This window comes from Semicossyphus pulcher, unplaced genomic scaffold (genome assembly GCF_022749685.1).
Source record: "Semicossyphus pulcher isolate SPU_LCO1_2020_fin unplaced genomic scaffold, fSemPul1.0.p SCAF_7, whole genome shotgun sequence".
Classification (NCBI taxonomy): Eukaryota; Metazoa; Chordata; class Actinopteri; order Labriformes; family Labridae; genus Semicossyphus; species Semicossyphus pulcher.
The window spans coordinates 12,439,783-12,463,230 of NW_027211748.1; the positions used below are offsets into that span (position 1 = coordinate 12,439,783).

Below are 23,448 nucleotides of genomic sequence, written 5' to 3' on the forward strand. Positions count from 1 at the left end.
AGACTAGAATTTACTTCACAGGTATTTATTTAGTTTATCATGTAAGAAAATAAGACAAACAAACGTTCCACTTCTCACATTTTCTTTCAATGGCACACAAGGTGAAGGTGTTAAGTTTTTTGGCAGAAAAATAAAGTAAAAATTAAAGAAAGAAGAATGAAACGAAAGAGTGCGTTATGACTTTCACGTTCAATACTTTAGAACTCGTGTTATAGATCTGATGACGACACCATTAAAAGGGGAAAATAGCGTGACGGTTACAGAATGGAAATCTTGACTGTATGTTCAGACATACTGTAAGCATAGGCTTCATTTGCATAGCTCGAAGGTAAAATCAAAATGTTAGAACACAACTGCTTTTATATGGGCTACATTTTCTATCAACTACGAGTTGCTACCTCAAGGTAAAAGAGAACTTGTGATGGCAATAAAATGTACAATGATGAAAAGCTCTTGAGTGCAGGACAGGATGCCTTTAAACCAATGTCAAATGAGAACATCATCAAACATGAGTCATCCATTCTCACTTTCATATCTTGGACTACAGTAAGGCTTCTTTTTGTCATACAAAGACTGGAAATTGACACGAAAACAGCTGGCATTTTACACTGAAAAGTTTAAAGACTAAATATTAAATGAACTGGTAAACAATATGTGGGTTCAGCCACATTTTTCTGAGGACAGGTCCATTCTTGTAGCATTAGCTTCATCAGTAGTCTTAAGGCTTAGAATGGGTCCCCACATTGCTCCACAGCTCGAACAAACTAACTATGAGATCAATGGAGCAGCAACATTGAAATAAATCTCAAAAGAAATGCATTGCATCTACAGAAATTGTCTTAACACATTTTGGCATTCAAATATTGGCGTGTTTCAAAATAATATTCCTATGTTCTGATTTGTATGCTTTGTATTAAAGTACATTCTCCCCGTTTGTGATGGACCAAAGGAAGACTTGCAAGAGTCAACACTGTACTTTTTCTCACTCTTTACGAAAAATACGGTAAATACAAGACTTTTCAAAGCTTGACAGACATCAGGAGGGAATCGATAGTCATTAAGGGAGCTACAAAGTCCTGACTGTGCATGACAGGATGACAGCAGGTCACAATCACACCAAGTCCCTCTTCTGTTTTGGCCTTTATGTAAAACAAATCTCTAGCGCCCCCAGTAGACCTACAGGGACATGACTCGAACCAGCGAGTCCTGCCCTGCCCTGACTCACACCACCCCGACAGATTATGGATCCCTCTTGGATCTTGACTGGGGTGGCTAAATAAGTGCACTGACACGTAAAACTGCATGTAAAAACAACACGCTTCCTTTCAAGTATTTCAACTTGGTCAAATTCACAGGTTTAAAGTGTATTAACCTGTGCTGTTAGTTTTCCACCCATGTTTTTACTTCATGGCTTCAACCCATAGTACCTGCTTTCCTTTCTCATTGGAATATAACGGGATTATGAGAAAATAATTTGGTGTTTTTATACCCGAGACAAAATCGAATGGCTTTTTTTCTCCCCAGGGATTGGCTCAGTCACAGCAAACAGACACACGCGCACATTCGTTGCACACAGGGCACACAAACGTCTTTGCCCCAAGATTTTGGAATATTATCTTCTTGAAATTATTTTTTTGCATTTTCTAAAACTTAATCACAAAATCACACACTTTCTCTGTTGCCCTGTCGTCACAGAAGAGTTCTTTTGTGTTACATCTTGGCTTTCATCACACATGCACGGCACAAATACAAAACAACCCACATCATAAACAAACACAACTGGCTGCAAACACAAAGGTTATTCAGTCAAACAGGAAGTGCTTTGCCTGCAAAGACTCGTGGTATGAAAAAAGGTAGAAAGGAAGGGCCTTATTTAGTGACATTCTTACAAGGTGGACCTAGTATTGACATACAATTAACAATATGACAAAAGGGGAGAGTTACCATTCTGGTTTTCACTACAGCCCCTGGTGGGAAGGAACTTCAAGCCATATTTGGCACAACCGGTCAGACAGGCTATATGCTGCTTCTGCTCTCTGTGAGAAAAAAAACACACTGCACTCTGCGCATGGAGGCAGGGAGGCCTCTACACACAAAGCCTTCCTACTTTAAAACCAGGCTGTGGGATGTTTAGTCTGCCCTCTTTCTCTTTAAGCAAGCCTGATCCCACAACAAGAAGCAAGTGGACACATCAATCAAAAAGTCACTGGAATGCTCTGAGAGGAATAATAACTGACGTCTACTGAGAAGTTACATCACTGGACAAGCAAGGAGTAAACATCTGCCACTTTCTTTCATCCCATCTGTTACCTTGATACCAGAAATGCACTCAAAGCTTGGCCTGTTTCAGTCTACGGTTGTGCACTAGTACAGCTGGAGGAAGGGAAGGGATATGGGAACGGGTTGGAGGAGGAGGGGTATTGGACTGTGAGGAGGGTGAGGCTGCCGTTACTCCCTCTTGTCAGCTGCTTTGGACTGCTCCCTCTGAATCATGCAGCGGCGCACGATGCTGTCAAAACTCCCCAGGTAGAAGAGGGCGATGGTCCGAAATAATCCCATGGTAACGATCTGTACAGAGGATGAATTGAGGTTGGAAGAAATCGCACAACACTAATTGGGGGTATGTGACAATGTGATTTACACAGCTTTACCTGCTGGAGACCTTCTGTGATGGAGGTGACAGGTGACATCCCACAAGTGAGGGCTGACAGCATGTAGCCGTCAGGCCCCACAGAGCTGTTGAAGTTCCCCTGCTACGGGAGCAAAGGAAAGATTTACAGAAGATTACCCATCAGCTTTATGTTTCAGACCGAACAAGGAGCATGGTGGGTCAGTAGCAGGTTCTTACCACTGCATCACGAACAATGATTTTGGCCACTTGCTCTGGTTGGCAAACGCCAGATGTTTCAGAGATTAACTTGGTCTCCAAAGGCTGGTAGAGGAGAGAATACAGGAGGAAAGGGCTTTAAATAAAGAAATTAATTGGAATTGAAATTATATTTTTGTTCTTGTATTTAAAAGATGTCTACCTTTGTCTTGTTTTCTTCAGCCAATCCTGGAGTGTCGGTGTCAGGGGGATAGGCCACAGTCACATAGATATTGTATGGCTTTATCTGGAGAGGAAATACAGACAATTGCTGAGCGCTATGTCCAACCATACCTTCTAATAGTAGATTGGAATCCTTGTTATGACATTCACACCATGTTTAATTGGTTTCAAATTAAATCTGTATAAAGTGAGAAGCTAAAAACTCACCTCCATCTGCAGCGACTCTGCTAAGCCACGCAGGGCAAACTTGGATGGAGAGTAGGCAGTGTATCCAAACAGGCCGATCTGGCCTGCTTGGGAGGACACAAACATGATGCGGCCCATTCTTCGCTCCTTCATGGTGGTTATGACGGCCCGTGTTGGGTAAACACTGCCCAGGTAGTTCACTTCCATCAGTTTCTGTTGGAAATAAGAAAGTTTACACTATTATAATGAGGCTGTCCACAGAGTAGAGCTGCTTAAGGCAGCTACAGATTCCCCAACGAGAATGCTTATTAACAATTTCTATGGCATCCTTATTGCTACTGATTGCAACTCTTGTTAAGTATCACCTGGGAATTACACCTCTATTTCATCTTTTCTAATGTCATACAGACCCAGAAAGCAATTAAACCTCCACCCCTACTAAATGCATAAACAATATTTTTAGAGACTAAATGTTACGTCAAAATGCAAATTTACCATGTAGGTCTCGATTAAATAGACTGGTTTTTGTGAAGAAAGTCAATAATCACATTGTTCTGAGTTCTAAAATGTGTTTTTTTCATCCAGAAAAGAATAAAGATTGTCTCTTAATTATTATTCCCAATTTAACATTTAACCCTACTAAAAATGTACTTGTTAGAAGTTAATAGAGTAAATTCATAACATTAATTTAATTCTGACAATTACACAGGTGTAAATACCAGAGTTAAAAAGTAAGTACTGGTCAAAGACGCTCACCGACATCTGAACATAAACAAGACTGTGGCTATATTTCCTACAAACTCCCGGGTACCTACTTTGAAACGGTCCACTTCCACCTCCTCAAACTTTCCAGAGATGGAAGATCCAGCACAGTTGACCAACATATCAACAGGTCCCAGCTTCTCTTGAGCCTGCACGAGAGGAAAAAGCCACTTCAATACTTGAGCACTGAATAATTAAAGGAATCTGAGATGTTCCACTGTTGCTGCTGAGATGGTAACCTTACCTGTTTTATCACACTTTCCACCTGGCTATAATCACTGGACACATCCACTGATATGCAGAGAACCACCTAAGAGAGGAAATGTTACATTATCCAATGAAATTAAATGTATGAAAATGTATACAGTTGTAACAGATGTTTTCTAACAATACATGAAAGAACCTCCTTTAATACTGAACCCATACCTGCTTGTCATTGATGGCAAATTTCTCCACCTCTTTCTTTGCTTGAAGCAATTTAGCCTACAGAAAAAAGTTAATGTATAATCTGTTATAAAAACTTGTTGAAACTTTTGAACACACATGCATACACTCTCTTCACCAGACTTAGAGCAAGTATTATATGTTTCATAGTGTTTGACATCAAACGCAGCAGTTATAACAACAAACAGGTTATGACCAGGCTAGACACAAGAAATCATTGGTTTAATGTTGTTTGTGCTGACCTCATCCCTTGCCACCAGAGTGATGAATGCTCCTTGCCTGTAGCACTCAACTGCAATGCTTTTACCAATCCCACTTGAGCCCCCTGTCACCTGAAAATTCAAAAGGGTAAGATCATCATTAATCAGCTGGCAGCTGATTTGCAACTCAAAGCCTGTGGCACAGGTGAACTGGAAATGCAAATATGTTTCCAACTGTTATGCAACTTCAAGTCAGAGAGAGAGAGATGTTACTACATCTGCATTATGAAATGAGAAAATAAAGCCAGTCGACAATTTATTGTGTAGCTATCTATCTATCTAGCTAGCTAGATGTTGATTAATCTCTAGTTACAGTGGCCGTTAGTTTGTGGCTAAATCGAAGGGTGTTGCTTTTCTTAAATTAAGTGATGATACAGTATAACCATGGCGTTGACTAGTAATTCAGCTGAACCATTACTTCTCAAACCCATAAATTATTTAAACAGAATATTATAAGCTTCATGACGGTTAAATATACTGTCGATATAGACTGTATAAACATTTTTTCATAGTTAATCCAAGAAAACCGTAAATACTGCAACTACTACTACTGTAGCTCGTGAGCCTCTGGAGTTAACGGTACCTGTAACGTTAAGTTGACTATTTAACGTTAACTCTATATGTGGGCGTGTCACGCCTTATAAGAGACATTTGACTGTCGTTATTCCTTAGGCACTCAAAAAAATGTTCCCCTCAAATCCGTATGAATGGCTTTAATGTTAACCAGCTTTGAAACGTGAATTCAGTTAGCTTGGAGCCTTAAGATAGCTTTAGCCCTAAAGTAATAAGTGGACCGTTACCAGCTTTACTATAGACGTAGTTCACGTTAGCAGTCTCGTGCACTTACCACGACGTGGGCCCCGTTCAGTTTCAGTGGTTTCGGACTTATCAGAGGCGATATCATGTATAACAGCAACACGAAGGCAACAATGAAGGCCGCAACTACAAGAAGCATGATGAATGGTAGAAGAAGCCACCAGGAATTGATGAAAAGCCAATCGGTGATCGTTGAGCTCAACCCTTCTTCAGAGGACATGGGTAAAATCTGGCTATCGTTAGCTTGTTTGCTAACTAGCAGGCCAGCGTCTGGGGTCCGAAAACGGAGCTACGAGGCTGACGGCGGCCCTGAAAAGGGGTGGCGAAACACAGACCGCGGAGGAGGAGTTGTTCCAGGGTTTGGCAGCGAACCAGAACTGCGTAACGGCCAGGTTAAGGTACGGCAGTGGACCTTGGCTCCCCGTGACAAAGCACAGTCTGCATAAACCAAAACAAATCGAACTGTGCACTCTAAACGGACAGTTAACGGTCCTACTTGGTACTTGTAGTTCACAAGCTGCGAGCGTTCCACTGGAACACAAACGCGTTAGGGGAGTATTAACAACAACTCCCACAATGCAATGTTCCTCTTCCTCATTCGTCGCATCCGTTTTCAGTGCTTTTCAGTTAGCTACAGACGTATGCTTCACACCCACCCAACCGGCCACAGGGTATGTGCACTGGTTAGACTGTAAACAAATTTTAAGGCCTTTATTTACCAACCTACACCCCTTCTCAACAGCAAGTCGTTACTTCGCTACAAAAAAGTAAACTGCTTTTTATGATGTAGCTTTAACTTTTATTTACATTATGGAAACGAAAAAACAAAACAGAAAATCTTATGCATGGATGACCTCTTCACAGGGAAAAGGCCTAGAAGTTGGCTATATGTATAGACATTTACAGTAAAATAAAAGATGTTCCCCATCAAAACTCAAAAAAGAGACAGTTTTCACACCTTATGAGCAAAAGAGTACAGTTGTGTTCAATCTCTAAAAGAGCTTACATGAAATGTGCAAGTATTATACATCTCTTAGGTGTAGTGACAAAGCATGGATACATAAGCACTATGATCAATTTAGAATTAAACTCATAAAAAAGAGTCTTGCAAGCTTTTTGAGAAGGCACATGGTGCACACTGCCACTTATGGCTACATATAGCTCATGCTCAGAGATGCATTCCTATGTTGTAAAGTATACAAGCAGATGATCTCAACACACCAGCCATCAGTGTTCCCACTTCAATACCAGTTTTGTTTATACAAAATTCGCAATGTGACTATCCCAATATAAGGCTTAGTTTTTTGCAGTTTGTATGAAGCATAATCAGGAAAGCCTTTGGATTGTAATGAAAAATATCTATGTAAAGTAGATTGCGGAAGAAAACCATGAGCTGAGTGAGAAAGCAATTCAGAGCTATTGAGTTCTTGAAAAATTGTAAAATTATGCTGGTCTGGCACCATTGGTGATCAACCCTTATCGACGCGTTTCATTTAAATGACAAATGAGTAAATTAACTAACTGTCATTTGAAAGGAAAGTGGATAAACAACCCAAATTTCCACAGGCCCTTATGCAGCTCTCATCCTGAGTATGTGTCTTAAAACTCTAAATGTCCTACACCTAGAGACTATAATGACATATTTCATCACAGCAAATCCTCATGCCCAGCTTCACTCCACAGCCTAATATTTCAACATTCCACAAAGAACAGTATACATTATAAAATGCTTGTTTTTTTATATAAAATATATAAGGGGTATTTATTAGTCTAATGAGATTTATTATGACCGGGAAGTAAGGACACAAGAGCTAGTCCTACCTTAAAATAAATTATCTTGATTTCAATAGCCTCATTTGCAATAACTGTCTGCCATAAGCTTCCATAAGTCCCTTGGGTATTCTGCTCATCAATACCTTTGGTCTTTAGTGCATAAGTCAAATTTTATTCCCTATATCATACTGATTTTTATAAGGTCAGCTGCAGGTGGAAAGTCTTTAAACTTCTTTGGACAATGGTGAATATCAAATAAAACTAGGTTCACTACCTTTTGTGTGGCTATCAGATTGGCAAAACAGAGCAGTTATCTTGCCCACTGATGATAAACCACCAGGCGTGTTGAATAATTACTATTAGACAGAGAGAGAAAAACAAAAAGAGACAATCAGAATTCCTTTGCTTTGGTTTGGCTTAATCGTCCCACCTAACCCTCCTGTCCAAAGTCCTCTGTGAATTTTTTCAGTTTGTCCAGATCTTGTTCATTGACTGTTGGCTTCGTGCTGGCCAGAGACCTCATCATGTCAGACTGAAAAGAGGAAAACAAGTATATGATATTAAAGTGAGAGCTAGAATATACATTTGTAATATGATCTAGTATTTTAATATCCTTACAATGCATACGATAGGCTCCAGTAACTTCTCCCCAGGGACCTCCATCCATGTCATTTCGACTGCGCTGGGTTCGCCAGGTGAGCAGGGAGTCAAGAGGTCGTCTACAACATTGTTGGGGTCAGTTCTGGATGGACCTCGTACCTTGTTTAATGAAAATACAAGAAAGGAAACATTCAGTTACAAACCTAGAATATGTTTTTTCACCGACGCATACAACTAAAAGATTTGAAAGACGTACCCGTCTGAAGTGGGTTGCTGACTGGACCTTTCGAACAGGCTGCATTAGAGCGTCTCTGACAATGATGCTGATATCGGCGCCTGAGTAACCATCTGTCTTCTTGCCCAGAGTGTTGAAGTCAGAATCGGTGAGACTGTTGGGGGTCGAGCCCAGATGGAGCTTGAACATGAAGGAGCGGGCGTGCTCTTCAGGCAGCGGGATGTAGATCCTCTTCTCAAATCTGACAGAGTATAAATGATGTTCAGTGAGCACAAACAAGTGACAACATAGTTAGGAACAAATTCAAAAAGTTACAACAGTTACCTTCTCCTGATGGCCGAGTCTAGGGTCCATGGGATGTTTGTGGCCCCAAGTACCAGAATTCCATCGTTGTCATTCCCCACACCTGCAAAACAAACACAAAATAATTGTTAATACACAACTAAATACTCAACATCCAAACAATGATACTTTAGGTGAAATAGTTGGAGAAAGCGATAACATAAATAACCTTTACTTTAAAAGGTCACCACTTAAGTTCATTCATGTTTGTCTTACTTCCTGACACACCTCAATCAGTGATGTCACAGCAGTGTTTTTTCCCCTCACCTGTCAGAGAGCATATCTGCTCTGGCATCTGTTTAAGGGTGTGACCAGACTCTGCATGCTGTTTTAAGCAGCAGCAATGCTCCATGCGACTTAATGCTCATTTAACATTTAAAAGGCTCTTCAGGTAGTAATACATAAACAGGAAGAAGTAGGGATAGAGGAAGAGTCTGCCCTCAGCTCTTCTCTGGAACAAACCCATCTGAAATATCCAACCTTAATATCTCAAAGTAGCCCCAAAGTACCTCCTCATCACCTACCCACTGCAGCTATCATTTTTAACAAGCACAGCTCAAGTTTCTATGGTCATATAGTTGTCTATCCCATGCTATGTAACTAATGTTTCCACTGAGAATATAGGATGCAGAAATAGATTTTTTTTAATGTAGCGTATAAACGCAATACTGAGAGAATACAATTATTTTAATTTATCACAACATTCAGTAATTAGAGACTTACCCTGCATCTGAACAAGGAACTCTGTCTTAATACGGCGAGCAGCCTCACTCTCGTTCTCGCTTCTTGAGCCACACAGGGAGTCGATCTCATCGATGAAGATGATCGAGGGCTTGTGCTCCCTTGCAAGGGTAAAAAGATTCTTCACCAACCTAGGCAGCAAAAAGGAAATGTTTAGGGAAATGAAATAGTAACATGCTGCTTGCTGCAGTATATTGTTCATGAAACCATGCTTTTAAAGCAGTTAACATGACTTACTTTTCACTCTCTCCCAGCCATTTGGAGACGAGGTCAGACGAGGAGATGGAGAAGAAGGTGGAGTTGTTTGCCTCTGTGGCAACAGCTTTAGCCAGATAGGACTTTCCTGTACCTGGAGGTCCAAAGAGCAAGATCCCCCTCCATGGAGTTCTCTTACCTGTGGGTCAAGCAAAATGGTAATTTAGTCCCTACTTATGTCACCAAAAACCACCATGCACCCCCTGACAACTGTTTCATGCAACAAAGATGTTTACTACTATTATTTTAAAGAACAACATAAATAGGCAGCAATTCTTATAACAAGATTTAATACCGGTGAAAAGATGAGGGAATTTGATGGGAAGAATAACAGCTTCTTTGAGCGCCTCCTTGGCTCCCTCTAAACCAGCAACGTCATTCCATTTGATGTTTGGTTTTTCCATAACAATTGCACCTGGTAAACAAAAAACATTTAACATTACAGTGGAGCCTAAGTAATTCCTGTACAATGACAGATTGTAATCATACAGTTTCACAATAACTAATGTCAGATTTAAACAACACAAAGCCTGCAGAAGATGTGATAGCCCCAAAAGAGAATATTACAAACCTGAGAGTTGGTTTTGGAACTTCTTTTTCTCCGGATCATCACCTTCATCACTTTCATTCCTGGAAACACAAAAATATAATATAAAACAATATTTAGTTTGTCTATATATTGAGAAAAACACACACAGTATATTTATTAAATATCAATAGGAAGACTGATTTTCCCATCCAGGTTTAAATTGAATAACAAGTGCAGATATACCCCACAGCCCCACCCAAAAACACACCCTTTGTCATCAGACTGCGACTCTTTGACAGGCTTAGCGGGAGGAGCTTTCTCTTTCTTCTTTAGGTACTCCTTCAACTTCTCCGCTCTGTCCAAATATTCGACACATTTTGCCCGGATGCTCTGTCTAGCTTTGTCACCCTGGGCTTCATCTGTTAGGAAAAAGCACAAAAAATAAATTCAGGTTTAAGTATTTGTTCCCAATAGAGAAATCACCCTCCTTTTAGCATTTCAGCATCAATGTTCTCTGTTTGGTATGTTAGGTGACAGCTCTGGAAAGAAAAAATAAATAATCTACCAAACACTCATTTTCAGTTATTCTTGCCCTTAACAGGATGGTGTACAACATGTCTTTTGCAGGCTTTTTTCAGATATATGAAGTCATTCTCAATCAGGCCCACAATAAGCATGTCACGCAAGATTATTATTAAATGTTGATTACAGTTCGGGCAAGCAGATGTGATTGTCAGAGTGCAGACACATACTAAATGCCCATGTTATTCCTTACATTTCACCACATGGAGGAAGTATTGAACAGCAGCTTGGTACAGACGCAGAGCCTCCTCATAGTTCTGAGCTTTATCCTCCTGAGCTGCCTTGCTGGCAAGATCAATTGCTTTCTGAAATAACAGACAGACAGACAGAACAATGAACATACTTAGACATGTAGGTACAACTTAGTGGGTTAATGAAAAAATTATTGTAAGCACAAATGCTTTACGAGAAATGGGAGAATCAAACATCAACATAAAATAGCTAATCTAAGCATTGGAAGTTATAAAGTTACAAGAATTTGATTGAAGAATACAACTTATCAATATGTCAATATGTATTTTATATATATTTTATGTACTTAATGTAAAGATTAAAGACCTAAATTTTACGTTACACCTGTTCTGTGTATGGTGACACCATGCACGCTGGGTGCCTGACCCCGACTGTAAATGTACGTTCTTTTACTTCTTTCAGGCTACCGGAGGTGTAACATATACAGTTACTTTATACACAATTTGTGCTTGTAACACTACCGTAATAAATGTAAGGATCATGGTTTTGCTTTCTTTTTGAAGTGGATATCTTTTTACAAGCCAGATAAAACCAGTTAGCAAGTTAGCAACATTAATCCCATTAGCTGCCGTGTTCGTCAATACAAGCTTTTGTTATACAACAGTTGCCGTAGACCTGCATGTATATTACTTTAACGACGAAACATACCAGCCGTTATGTTATATAACTTGTGGGCCACTGTGTCACTTTTGGTGGACTTTAAGTGGACCACAAATTCACTGCCGAATTCATGTCGAGGTTAGCTAAGTTAGCTAAAGATGCTAATTAGCAGCTAATTTTTCGAAACGATACTGTATTTAAAACCGTAGGAAGCATTTATACCGAGCAACATCCAACAAAAGCACGCAAAACATTTCGATTGCCAATTTTATGACATACTTTTAAAGTCTAGCCCTAGACGTCAACAACTGTCAACTTATTTACCCGTTTTAGCTCCGGGGTCGGTCTCTAAACTTACCTGTAAATTATTGTTGGCAGCCATAAGGGCCGATCACTCGTCCAATGATCGAAAAGAATGTAACACCGCCGAGAGTAAACAACTTTTAAACAAACTGCTTCGGAATTTAACCTTAAAAATAGACTTTTAACCAGAGAGTCGAGGTTTTTATGAAGCTTGTTTTCGTTTCTTGGATCGCTACCCAGCAGGATCGAGGAGGAAACTTCCGCATTGAAAAGTCGATACTTGCGTGTACGGAATGTGATGACGTCAAGACGTAGGCTAAGTACAGTTCAGACCGTAGACTGTAGCGCTTTCATTGTCACTTGATTAAACTTTATAACTGCGTATTTACATTTTAAAAATTATTGACTGGTGATATTTTAAATAGTAACATAAAGTTAAGAACAGTTTGCATGACATTGTACTCCTTGTTGTGTCAATTTTGTTACCCTGGTTTCGTTTTACTCTCTTCTATTTTCCTATATGCTGTTAAAATGTGCTATTTGGTGTTTTGGGTTGGTGGTTAACCTATGGTCCATACACCTGACCCCATTTTTTGTGTAGTCTCCAAAAGTCTAAAAACTCAAACACATTACCAGACTATAAATTAACTATTAACCTCGTCATTCTGACATCAAGCATTTTAACATGAGTTATCTTTCACATAGGATGTGAGGAATTAAGTCCTATATTAAGTTTTAAGTCCACATGATTCAGCCGATCCATGTTGTTGTGAACCTGTGATATTACAATAAAAAATTTTTTGATCAATGTTGTAAAACAAATTTAAGTATTTGATTTTCGTAGCAACCTCTTTCTTCTCTAGGTAATCTTGTAGTTCTTCAACTCTGTCCAGGTACAGTTTACATTTATCTCTGATCTTCTGGTTGCCATCTTTACCCTGGGGCTCACCTGATGGGAAGGAGAACATTCATTTACTATCATTATGTATTAATAATGATTTTTGTTTGGACATTTTGTAAACTATACATAGTAACAAATTATAAGACACATATATATATAAACAAACAAAAAACATTAGTTGAGTAACGTCTCTGTAATGTGGATGCTACTTCATCCAGCAGGCTGTGATGGACACCCATGTACAGACTGTTAGGATGACCACAACTGTCTCATTTATTTTACATGTGCTGTTTTAGTGTGACACTTGATACATTTTATTTACAGCAAAAGTGACATACGTTTTACAATGTGCAGGAAATACTTGACAGCATGTTGGTACGAGCGGATGGCTTCCTCATAGTTCCCAGCCTCGTCTTCCTGTGAGGCCTTCTGTGCCACTGCAATAGCTTTCTGAAAGGGTAGGGAATTAATTAACACTTGATTTCATACCTCATGCTTTAACTGAAGTCACTACAAGACATAATCTATGTTGGCTCTTCAAACGCATTTTATTCAGTAGTTGTCTTCCGAAAGACCATGTTCATGGCAGGATTGTCATTGCATGAAAATAACAGTCGCAATAATACGTCATGCCGGTGAGTCTGCAGGGCCCTTAAAGTTTTGTGTTTCCAAAAAACACCTGTGTAAAAATTGGGAAATGTCAAAATGTCTCCCGTGAAAACGTTCTGTCCCAAATACTTGCTCATGGTAATGCTTCATGTAGAATTTTTTTAATATAGTAAATCAGTTAAGTAATAAATGGTTAATGGACTACACTAAAATAGCACCTTTCAAGTCTTCAGACCACCCAAGGCACTACACTACATATCAGCAGTCATCCTTTCACACAATCAAAATAAAGTGCAATGCAAGACAACTGGCAATAAGTGATTAATTACGTGGTCAGATCATATCTCTCAGTTACAATCTTTGATGTGACCAAATTATCGCTGCTGAAATGATGTCTGAGTCCACTGTCTTATAAACTCTCTACCTGGGGTACCTCCTACTTTAACCAATAACAGAGAACTACGACTGCACACCAGATCAGGAATACAAAAGTATACAGAAGTAAACATGATTATATCCTAGTTTAAAACTTGTAATGAACTGGGAATACATTTTCACAGACTGCCATTGAATCTGTGGAGTCGGTGTGATTCACTATAAATGGTCAGTGATGGAATTAAATGAGCTAATGGAAAGAATGACCCAGAAAGTCTTACATTCAAACAAAGCTTATATCTGTTGTTGTTTAGTACAACACCGTAAGTTATTTTGAATTAGGCCAAAATATACCTGTCGATAGTCTCGATTATCTGTCAAAATGAAACCCATCAGATTACACTCAGCGAGACGACTGTGTTACTAAGTTAAAAAACACGACATAAACAAACGAGGAGCCTCCAGTCTTAAAGAAAGTGCTTCCTACCTGTAGGTTTGTTGGCTCCATACGGAGTCCTGTGAGAATTATAAACACTGTAGTGTCAACCCGTGCTGCCCGCCAGTAGTCTTGTTTCGTTTACCCACACGTATGTATTTCACCGCACAACAAGTTCCTGTTTGGTATCGCTCTCTTAGCACTGACACAGACGTCCCAGAAAGCAGTCTGCCCAGTCTAAGGAATGGCAACGATGCTGAATCCTCCTGCCACTGAGTCACGGCGCCTAATTGTTGTCTTACAAGTTACAGAGACTACACAAGTTGCTGAGCCATTGTTTTAATGACTAAAATAGACTGTCGTAATTATTAGCTTACATAAGGACTCGTTTGAGGGCAGAAGACATAACAAGCAACACGATGCCTAAAACGAGGCAGAAAGGAGTCGTTTTACTTGTAACACAATATGGAAGGTTTTATTACAGACAGCCAAGTGACATGTAAAAGACGCGACTTCAGCAGAGTACTAAAATCCCCTTCTGTCTCATGTAATGACTCTATGCTCCACTAGAGGGCGCCCCAACATCATTAGAAAAGAGTATTGGTAGGCACTTGTATACGCAGTAGTTTCGTTCATCAGTTTTGCAGCTCTAGGACTCTGATTGTACAGGTTATGTTATAGTTTCAAAAATCAATTTGAACAAATACTAGATAACATGAATACAATATTATGTATTAATTAAAATATAGATTGAAGAGTAGCTTAGGCCGTATGTAGTCAATACAAGATTTCTTATTTCTTCCATGTACAAAAGTCATTTTTATTACTTTCATATCCATAATTTAACATTTCTATTTGTAATTGCACTTGTTTTTGTTTTCATGTGTAAGTTGGGCACCAGTTCAAATCGCCTTAGAATCTGCCGAATACTTAACACAGTAACTAATATAAACTTTGCCTATTTTAAATGGCACGCTGCAAAAAACATCAAAGTTGTTCTCGAAGGATAATTGTAAAATGATTGGAGGCGTTTCTTTTGTAAATTATAAGTATTTGCGTTAAAGACGCATATTAAAGCCTATGTTTTCAGGTAAATGACTTTCAAAGTGTTAAAAGCAAATAAATCGGACGTGCTGCTGGGTGACGCAGTGTAAACTGTGATAGGAGACCTTTGGCCCCACTCAGTGGATTAGCGTCGAGCTCAGACCGTCGACAGCCTGACACCTGATAGCTGCAGTGTGGCGCACAGTTTGGTCAGGAAGAAGGAATTGGCGTTGTTAGTTTGGAAACATGCGGCGGAAAGAGAGCACGCCGTCAACAGAGGAAGACCAACTTAAAGTTTTGTCACTGACATTAGCGAACGTGCAGTCCTACTGAAAGAGCCTCGCGCCCAGCTCGCGCAGCCTATTAGGCGTATTTTATGGAGATCTATAGATGACAAGACCTGCACGCTGCGGGTTGCTCTCAGCATCTACTGGGATCTTTAATGTGGAACATGGCGAGGGGGATGATTGGAGCTCATCTCCTCGCTCTTTTTACTTTTTCAATAACACTTTTCAGGGACGCAGATGGACAAGAAACAGGTTTTAGTTTGAGTCCTCCGTATTTCAACCTCGCTCAGGGGGCGAGTATCTCTGCCTCAGCAACCTGCGGTCAGGATGAGGCTGGGACGCCGAGATATGATTTATACTGTAAACTGGTCGGAGGACCGACCGGCGGAGATTTTACACAGAATATACAGGTAAGAAAAGCTGGTTTTCACTTAAGCTTTTGCTACGTGCGTAAAGGTGAATTACAACACGCAGGCACTGAAATAGTTAATCAATTACAGATACACAAATTGAACTATAAGTTGTATAAGTTACACTAGAATATTTGAATGCAGTTTTTATGATTATGTGCCCTTTCAAAAGTTTTCTTGTAGAAGCTCTGACAATTCTGCCCACCATGACCAAGTTGAACAACTGCCAGAAACAGTTTAACACCATTGTAGTTGAGTTTTGTTCAGGAAATGGCTTTTCTAAAGTGCTCTTGTGCCCTCAGGAGTTCTTCTGAAAGCCCCTACATTACTGTAAGAGCAGCAGTTTGACATTCACATACAAAAGCTTTTTTTTGGTAGACTTTCTTGTGGTTGCAATATTTTTCATACTTCCACCAGGCTAGATATCTGCCAGTGCCTGCCTCCCCTCCATTATGATACCTGCATGTGGTTTGCTGCAATTATTTGGGTGTGTGTGTGTTTCTGACGAGCAACAATATGACACCATTTAGGGTCAGTTCTGTGACTACTGCAACACCGTGGACCCTAACAAAGCCCACCCGGTTTCAAACGCCATCGATGGGACGGAGCGGTGGTGGCAGAGCCCTCCTCTCTCCAGGGGTCTGGTTTACAATGAGGTGGATGTTACCCTGGACCTTGGACAGGTGAGATTATCATACCTTACTCTGCTGTGAACAGCTGTTTACCTGCTGCTACCTGCACTGTGAATGATGATTGCTGTGTGGTGACAGGAAAATGTAGCACCTGGATGTTACAGAGGCGAGGGAAGGAAAGTGTTCTGCCTTGGTCATTGCTTTGCTGGTGTGAAATTGAATATTTTTGCACCTTATTCTGCCTTGTTTCCACCTTTTTTTGCTGCAGCTGCCCATTTCTTTTTGATATGTGCTTGTAAGATGTTTGACTCATTTTATTTCATTCACAAGTATTCCAAATGTGTTACATGATATTATTTCAGTTTTAGCCTCATCACCTCAGCCAGCGGTGATCATGTGATTAATGTGCTGCAGTTGGATGCTCGCCAGGAATCAGATTCACGCCCCTTTGGCAGGCGAATGTGCTTCCATCACGACCCGTGTCTCTGGCAGGAGTTTGGCTCTCGGCCCATAGAATTGCACCTCGCGCTAAATTATCGACTGTGAGGAAAGAGAGGAATTCTGTCTTGGGATTAGGGATCAGAAGGATGTGAAATCAGATTCTTGGAGTGCAGGTGGAGGCCTGGATCTCTTGTGTGAGGAGGGTTCTTACTAGTTTTGGAGTGGACTACAAAAAGAGAGAGCAACAAAGGAGCTCCTGTCCGCACGTGTTGCATATTTGCCTCCCAGTGGGCGCTGTGTCTGACAATGGGTGGAGGCTTTTCTGTCTCTGTTTTTAGACAGACTGGGCTGAGCAGAGATCCTGCACGGCTAAATATAGCCCACAGATACAAGAGGATGGACACATGCAGGGCCTTCAGGGATGTCTGACTTTAATACGTGGTAATGCTCAGTTTATTTGGGAGCGGGGAAAGCAGCATTATTGCATTACGGTGGGCTAAAAAGAGCACGACCAGATCTCTGGCGATGACTACCAACCTCACACCACTACTGCCTAAACCACATACACAAACACACACACCTGTCACGCACATTTTTCTGTTTGTGGCGTGTCAAGCAACCACCAGGACTGTAAACAACGCTCACCTGCCACCATTGCATGTTAAGCCATAACTTTTGGGTGAGGCAGAATGAGTCTGCGTGGGGAAGATTTGTGATTAACAAATAAGAAATGCACCAGTTGGCAGTGTCTTAACTTTGCAAGAACTCCTCTATAAACTATAGTAAGGCCTAAACTGAGAGAAAAGGCCCCTTCCTGAGATTACATACATGTATTTGCCTTCCTTTATTGCTCTACTCCACCCTACAAATGTAATCTCATGCATTATCCAAGGCAGGACCAGAGCTGTCAACTGTTCCATGTGAAGCTTTGATTGCTTTGTGGGCTTTTTCCTTTGTAAATCCTCAGGATAAATGATGTGTTCATTTAAATATGTGGGCTCGACCCCGCTGAATGGGATTGTGGTTTCTTTCAAGACCAACGCAGGTGGCTGTTCTGTTCTATACAGCGCTCAGTAGACGCATGAGATAGTGGCACGGTCGATGTTTATGTTATAATGCTGAGGTTCAAAGAGAGAGGTGTTTTCTTGAGGGAGATGTTTCCGGTTTGTCTGTCAAGAGGGCTGTTTGAAGTCATCCGAGTGTGAAGCTGGACTGATATGACTGAAAGTGCACTCAACAGTTTGTCCGACAAATTACAACAAACAACAATAAAATTGTAAGCATGTGAAAACATTTAAAGCAGCATTGCTCTAGGAATGACACCAATGGCATGAATTGTGTTCATTCTGACATTCATGGTCCCCGGAGGACGAATCCAGTTGACTCCAATTGAAATCCTCCACTTACCTCTTGTGCCTCCATGAGATTGACATCTCTGAGGTGTGTCAAAAGCAATTGGAGGGGTTGCCATAAATTGTTGGTTCAGACATTCATGTCCCCCTCAGGATGAACTGTAATGACTCTGTTGGTCCCCTGAGACGTCTTTAGCTCCATTATCAGGTCAAAAGTTACATTTTGCAATTACTTTATATACGTACCCATCCATCAGCGCTCTGCTTTGTGGTAAGATGCATGCTTGCTTAACATCAGCATGTATTGTAACCATAGACTGTATAAAAAGATGGACGACTTGACAGCTCCCTTAAACATCTGTAACGCCCCCTGCTAACTGGCTGCAGTACAGGTCATAAAGCCCGCCTCCTCCATGTTATCAGATGGGACATGAGTCAAACTATAAAATCAAAATACACGTCAAATATGTGTTTCTCAAACAGGGTTTCTGTCATTATAGTTAGTTCTTATCATGCTGATTTACGTCCAAGTGTTTATTTTTCTGACAAGTTTATTTTCAATTAGTTATTTGATGCTGTAAAAAGGATGATTGACAGCTCTGTTGACAAATACGGTTCCTGCAGCCGACCTGTTCCCGATTAGCAGAGCAGAGGAGGAACAGCGAGAGGAGACGTAACAAAAACAGTCACTACAGTCATTGAAGTTTCCATCTGTGAATGTCTGCTTCAGACCAACAAAAGAAGCTCCAGTAAGCTAAGTGTGTGTTTTGGTTCGCGGAAGTGGCTACGAAGGCTCTGCCCGCCAATTACTGCGCAGCTCTGGCACCAAATGACGTCACCAGTGCAAGATGGCTTCAATTTTGTACAATGAGAGCAGATGGAGATGCGTCATCCATCCTTATATACAGTCATTTATACTCACAGAGCTCCAGGGCTGCAGACTCTTAGTTTTGTTTTCAAAGCTAACATTGGTGCCACTTTCATTTATGAGGCTTCTGATGACATGATCTTTTCGAAATCACCTCCAGCCCACAAATCTCCTCTGGATAAGCTCCAACGTCTCAGACAGGCCAGTGCAAGCAGGTTAGCTGCTCCCTGTTTTTTGACCCTTGAAAATCGGGCCTTGAGTCAGGAAATTACCTCACTGATCTTCAGTTGGCTTCTGTATGTAAAGATGATGTTTCACTCCTCTGGAGAAACTGTCCCAAAATGAGTGAGTGTAATGTGGTTATTTTGAAGTGGATATAAATGGGAGCAAAGAACACGTCTTGTCATTCTATTATAAATGTATTCTACGTCTCCACTAAAACACAGGCGACTCTTCCAGGAACTTTTGCCCTCGTTAAACTATTTACAGGACACAGTAGGCAAGCCATTGTTCTGGTAAACATTTACACCATGTATCAGACTACCAGTCACTCCTTTTTTCTGGGGAATGTATTTTAGGAGGCCTGACCACATGTGCTTATCTGCCTGAGCGAGTCCATAGACCATGTGAGGCAAACATAGCCAGGCTTACTGCTGTCTGTCTCCCATCTGATCAGACTGAGAAATTGGTTGGTTGGTATCTGGCGCCGACTGACTATCGGACAATATTGGTTTAAATAGAGATGTGATCAGTTGATGGATTGATGTTCAAGTGGTATTTTTATGTTGAAGCTAGGGCTGTGGTTTATATCTGTTGGTGACAGGTGTTTATTGTGTTGTTGATGGATTTTCATGCAGAGGTTTTGCGGCTTGAAAAGGACAAATTGCAAAATATAATTGTTGTTTATGAGTGAATTATAGGTTATTTTATCCTCAGCAGATTGTAATCGTGTTTGGAGGACTAGAATGGTCTGGTTCAGGTTAGTGCAATGGTTTTGGCGCTGAACTAAGTTTTGCAATCAAGAGACAAAGCTTCCAAGAAACTCAATTTTTAGAGGCATTCCCCTGGAACCTAATCCCCTCTCTCTGGGGTCCACCTCCCACAAAAGTTGGTTTGAATGTTTAATTTGCAGCCGTCGCCCCCTTTTGTGTTCGAATCCTTCCAGGCCGTATTGTGTGACATCCTTTCTGCGCTCTCAGACTCTCACAAAGGTCTGGTTCTCTGTAAGCCCCTCTGAAACTGACCTGGCCCTCTCTTTTCACTAAACAAATGGATGGAAATGAAGAGGTGGTGTAATTAGGTGGTGAGAAAGTACTTAAACAGAAAACAGGCGCACAAAAACACAAGTCTCAGACTGAAATCCTTCCACTTTCCCTTGACATCTGCACCCTGTCTCGATTGCGTGCATGTATGATCTTGTGCACATAGAGGACTTGCACATGGCTACATCCCTTAAAATCATGTTTGTGGAGGCTGTAATCCTAGCAGAGGTGTCATGCAATTCAAACATGTTACTTTTAAAATCAGAGACAAGGAATACATGAATATTCTGTTAATATTCGTTCACACAGTGCAGCTGGCTCAGTCCGAATCTAGAGACAACATTGGCTTCATGTCCCTCCCTGTTGCTGTTGTGACGATGGAGGTGATGTAAGTGCCTCTCTTTAGCCGAGCTGCCTGAGGCGCCAGGCCAGCCCGGCAGATATTTACTACTCCACTAACAGCCACTTCATGCTAGTTAGTGTAGCCGTATAGCAGCCCAACTGTTGGACTGCCGTTCCTCCTAAATCTGGAGCTCTGATGTGGGGAGCTTGAGGGGGTTAATGTGGGATCTTATCACCTTTTCACGGCCCTCGTCACTGATTCACATATGGAAATGCTGATCAGTGGTCACAGGATTACTGACGCAGGCATTGATGCAATGGGATGTGTTATAGGGCTGGAGTTTTCCGGGACCCATTTGATAGGGCTGTTTCATGAAAAGCATCCATATGCATGATTTCAGTGATAGAGGGGGAAGGATATTCTGCATCAGGATATTATTTAAATAGTTTCCCCACACTTGTATTGAAATACTTCTGTCTATAATCGTATTATTTGGTGCTTGAAAAAGAAAAGCTTTTTTTCTGACACCAGTTGTGACTTAGATTCATAGTGGGGTTGCACGATATATTGTTTAACAATCGCAATTGCGATGTGTGCATGTTCATTAGTCACATCGTAGAACTTGCGATAGTGAAGCAAATTAAGTGAAACACTTACAGCTGCTACTGTATTGTTGCTCAGTGCAAAACGTAAACTCTGCAGTTTCTCGTTTTCCATGACTAATCAACAGAAAAAGTCTGTGTGTCACCTGCCTGTAAACTGCAAACAAGCTAGTGACGCTGCTGCCCTCACAGATCCTGTCAGCTGGATGATCGAGGCAGACGCTCTGTTACGCGAATAAGTGAGAGTTTTCCCGTTATCAATGGCCACTCTTCCCCGTGCTCGTTACATTAAGGAAGGTTCACACAGCAGAACATGTCGCGGAGCGTTTACTTTCAGTTGCTACGCCTGCAGTGCACAGGTGAGGCCGTGTGTGCCGACAGGAAGTAGTACATATCAGAAATAGGCAGATATGTGGTGTTCAGTGCTGAGCTGCTGCACCTTGGGCTGCTACAATGTAAAGACCGCTAACAAGCAGAAACTTGTACAAACTGTATGTCTTCTGTTACACCTACTATGACTCTTAGCCAGCCTTTCTTTGTTACCATATAACTAATTCTGTCATGGAGACAGAGTAAAATACACCAGACTGCCCCGCACCCCTCCCCCGCCCACCTGTTGCACAAAGACAAACAGTTGTACATTGCATTGTCACAGAGCGGAGGGCAGCGGCTGCAGCGGGCTCTGTCTGGCAGGGCTGATCCACCCCGACATAAGGCGATGCCTCCTCTCCTTTAAAATTGCATTCCTGTGATCTCACATCAGACTCTCAGGAGCGCGCTCAGATGGCTTCTATCTGTCAGGACTCTGATCTCACTGTAGATTTAGTCCTCTGGGCTGTGTGGTGCTCTGTGGGTGGATTAGGATGTTCAATATTTGCTCAATATTTGCTAAAAATGGGCTTATTGATGCTATCTCCCTGCCAGGATAACATTATATGATTAGATGTAACATTTAGAGTAGACAGTCATGGTAAGAGTGCTATATACGGTACTAAAATTAAAGTACTGTTGCTTTAAAGATATTCTACTTAAGGACAAATAAAAGGAATGGGGTATAAATCTACTTAAGTCTTTTAAAATGTCACTCTACATAAATGTTACTGTTTTCAGTCCAAAAATATCAACGTGTTCTTTAATTTTATTACTATTAAATAAAGTATAACATCTTCAGGCTACAAAATAAGTTGCAGTAAATGTCAACGTTCATCATGGAGCCACCCGGGCTGTTATGTCAGAACCCACAATGAATTCCTTTTTTAGATGACAGTTTGTGGATCGTTCATACAATTGCTAAGCAAGTTAAAATATACAACTGCCTTCTTCAGTGTAGTCTTACTATATTTGATAATAAAAAAAGGACAAAGCTGAGACTAATATACAAACATGATAATACAGAAAGTTTTATGAACACAGGGCACAGAGGATACATTTCTCAAAAGCATGCCTTACCAAAGTGGACAACACACGGATGTGTAAATACTACACACTCCACAATGGCTACATTCACAAACATGAAAGCAAAGGAGACTGTACATTTTTTACATACAGAGTTGCACACTCATGCCCTTTGTTGCCGAACAATACAAATGGTTGTTGATGTCTTCTTTTGTACAGTGAGTCACAACAATCCGTAAGTTTGTTGTTGTACTCCCCAGCAGGATCATCATTATGTGCCGCCTTCTAAATTCACTCGAGGTTCAACTTGTCTGCTTTATTATTCTCAATGCAGCAGAACACAAGCCTCACTGAGGGTAAAAGTTGTAAAGTAAACAAAAGTCACCAGCTTGTCAGAACCTTCTGTGTGACGTTTGTTCTTACTCTGTAATGCATGTCATCTGTAATATAGCAAATACAATACTTGTGATAAAAAGAACTTGAGCATAAGTGAAAGTTGACAGTGTTATTTGCTTCCTCTACCCCTAGAGAGATAGAGATAAGTTATGTACTGTGTCTACACACATCTTTTCATGCCAGCGTACAGTACCTGCTATAAAGGAAGTTCAGTATGGTTAGCAAATTAAGGACCTCCTCCAGCAATATCAAGTGTTTAACCTTGTAAACATCTCCATGTGGTGTTCTTCATGTGCTACAAGACATGTCAGGCTGGGCCTGTTATGTCCTATATCTCCATGGCTGGGCCTGTCTGCTTTTAAACTG

General features: G+C 40.8%; 3 protein-coding genes across 4 annotated transcripts in view; 1 reads left to right on the forward strand and 2 right to left on the reverse strand.

The window, feature by feature from the left end:
- Positions 1–9: 9 nt before the first annotated feature.
- kdsr (3-ketodihydrosphingosine reductase) lies at positions 10–5,953 on the reverse strand. Its single transcript, XM_069684718.1, has 10 exons — positions 5,549–5,953; positions 4,684–4,773; positions 4,424–4,480; positions 4,242–4,307; positions 4,051–4,146; positions 3,257–3,448; positions 3,030–3,113; positions 2,849–2,932; positions 2,652–2,753; positions 10–2,568 (listed from the first exon to the last, which is right to left on the reverse strand). The coding sequence occupies exons 1-10, from the start codon at positions 5,735–5,737 to the stop codon at positions 2,449–2,451; spliced, it is 1,080 nt and encodes a 359-aa protein (XP_069540819.1). The 5' UTR covers positions 5,738–5,953; the 3' UTR covers positions 10–2,448.
- A 340-nt stretch (positions 5,954–6,293) lies between these two features.
- On the reverse strand, positions 6,294–14,291 carry vps4b (vacuolar protein sorting 4 homolog B). Of its 2 annotated transcripts, XM_069685344.1 has the most exons (13): positions 14,102–14,291; positions 12,969–13,080; positions 12,578–12,678; positions 10,768–10,879; positions 10,261–10,411; positions 10,035–10,093; positions 9,759–9,878; positions 9,446–9,602; positions 9,191–9,339; positions 8,450–8,531; positions 8,147–8,366; positions 7,909–8,049; positions 6,294–7,822 (listed from the first exon to the last, which is right to left on the reverse strand). In XM_069685344.1, the coding sequence occupies exons 1-13, from the start codon at positions 14,120–14,122 to the stop codon at positions 7,721–7,723; spliced, it is 1,527 nt and encodes a 508-aa protein (XP_069541445.1). In that variant the 5' UTR covers positions 14,123–14,291; the 3' UTR covers positions 6,294–7,720. The 2 variants fall into 2 exon arrangements, with proteins under 2 accessions (XP_069541445.1, XP_069541446.1); XM_069685345.1 differs by lacking the exons at positions 12,578–12,678; positions 12,969–13,080; positions 14,102–14,291 and adding an exon at positions 11,785–11,981.
- A 1,035-nt stretch (positions 14,292–15,326) lies between these two features.
- LOC138611109 (laminin subunit alpha-3-like) overlaps positions 15,327–23,448 on the forward strand; it is a 58,648-nt gene continuing 50,526 nt past the window's right edge. Inside the window, exons 1-2 of the mRNA XM_069684043.1 lie at positions 15,327–15,791; positions 16,322–16,474. Of these exons, the coding sequence (XP_069540144.1) occupies positions 15,537–15,791; positions 16,322–16,474 (408 nt within the window). The 5' untranslated portion in view covers positions 15,327–15,536. The remainder of the gene's footprint in view (positions 15,792–16,321; positions 16,475–23,448) is intronic.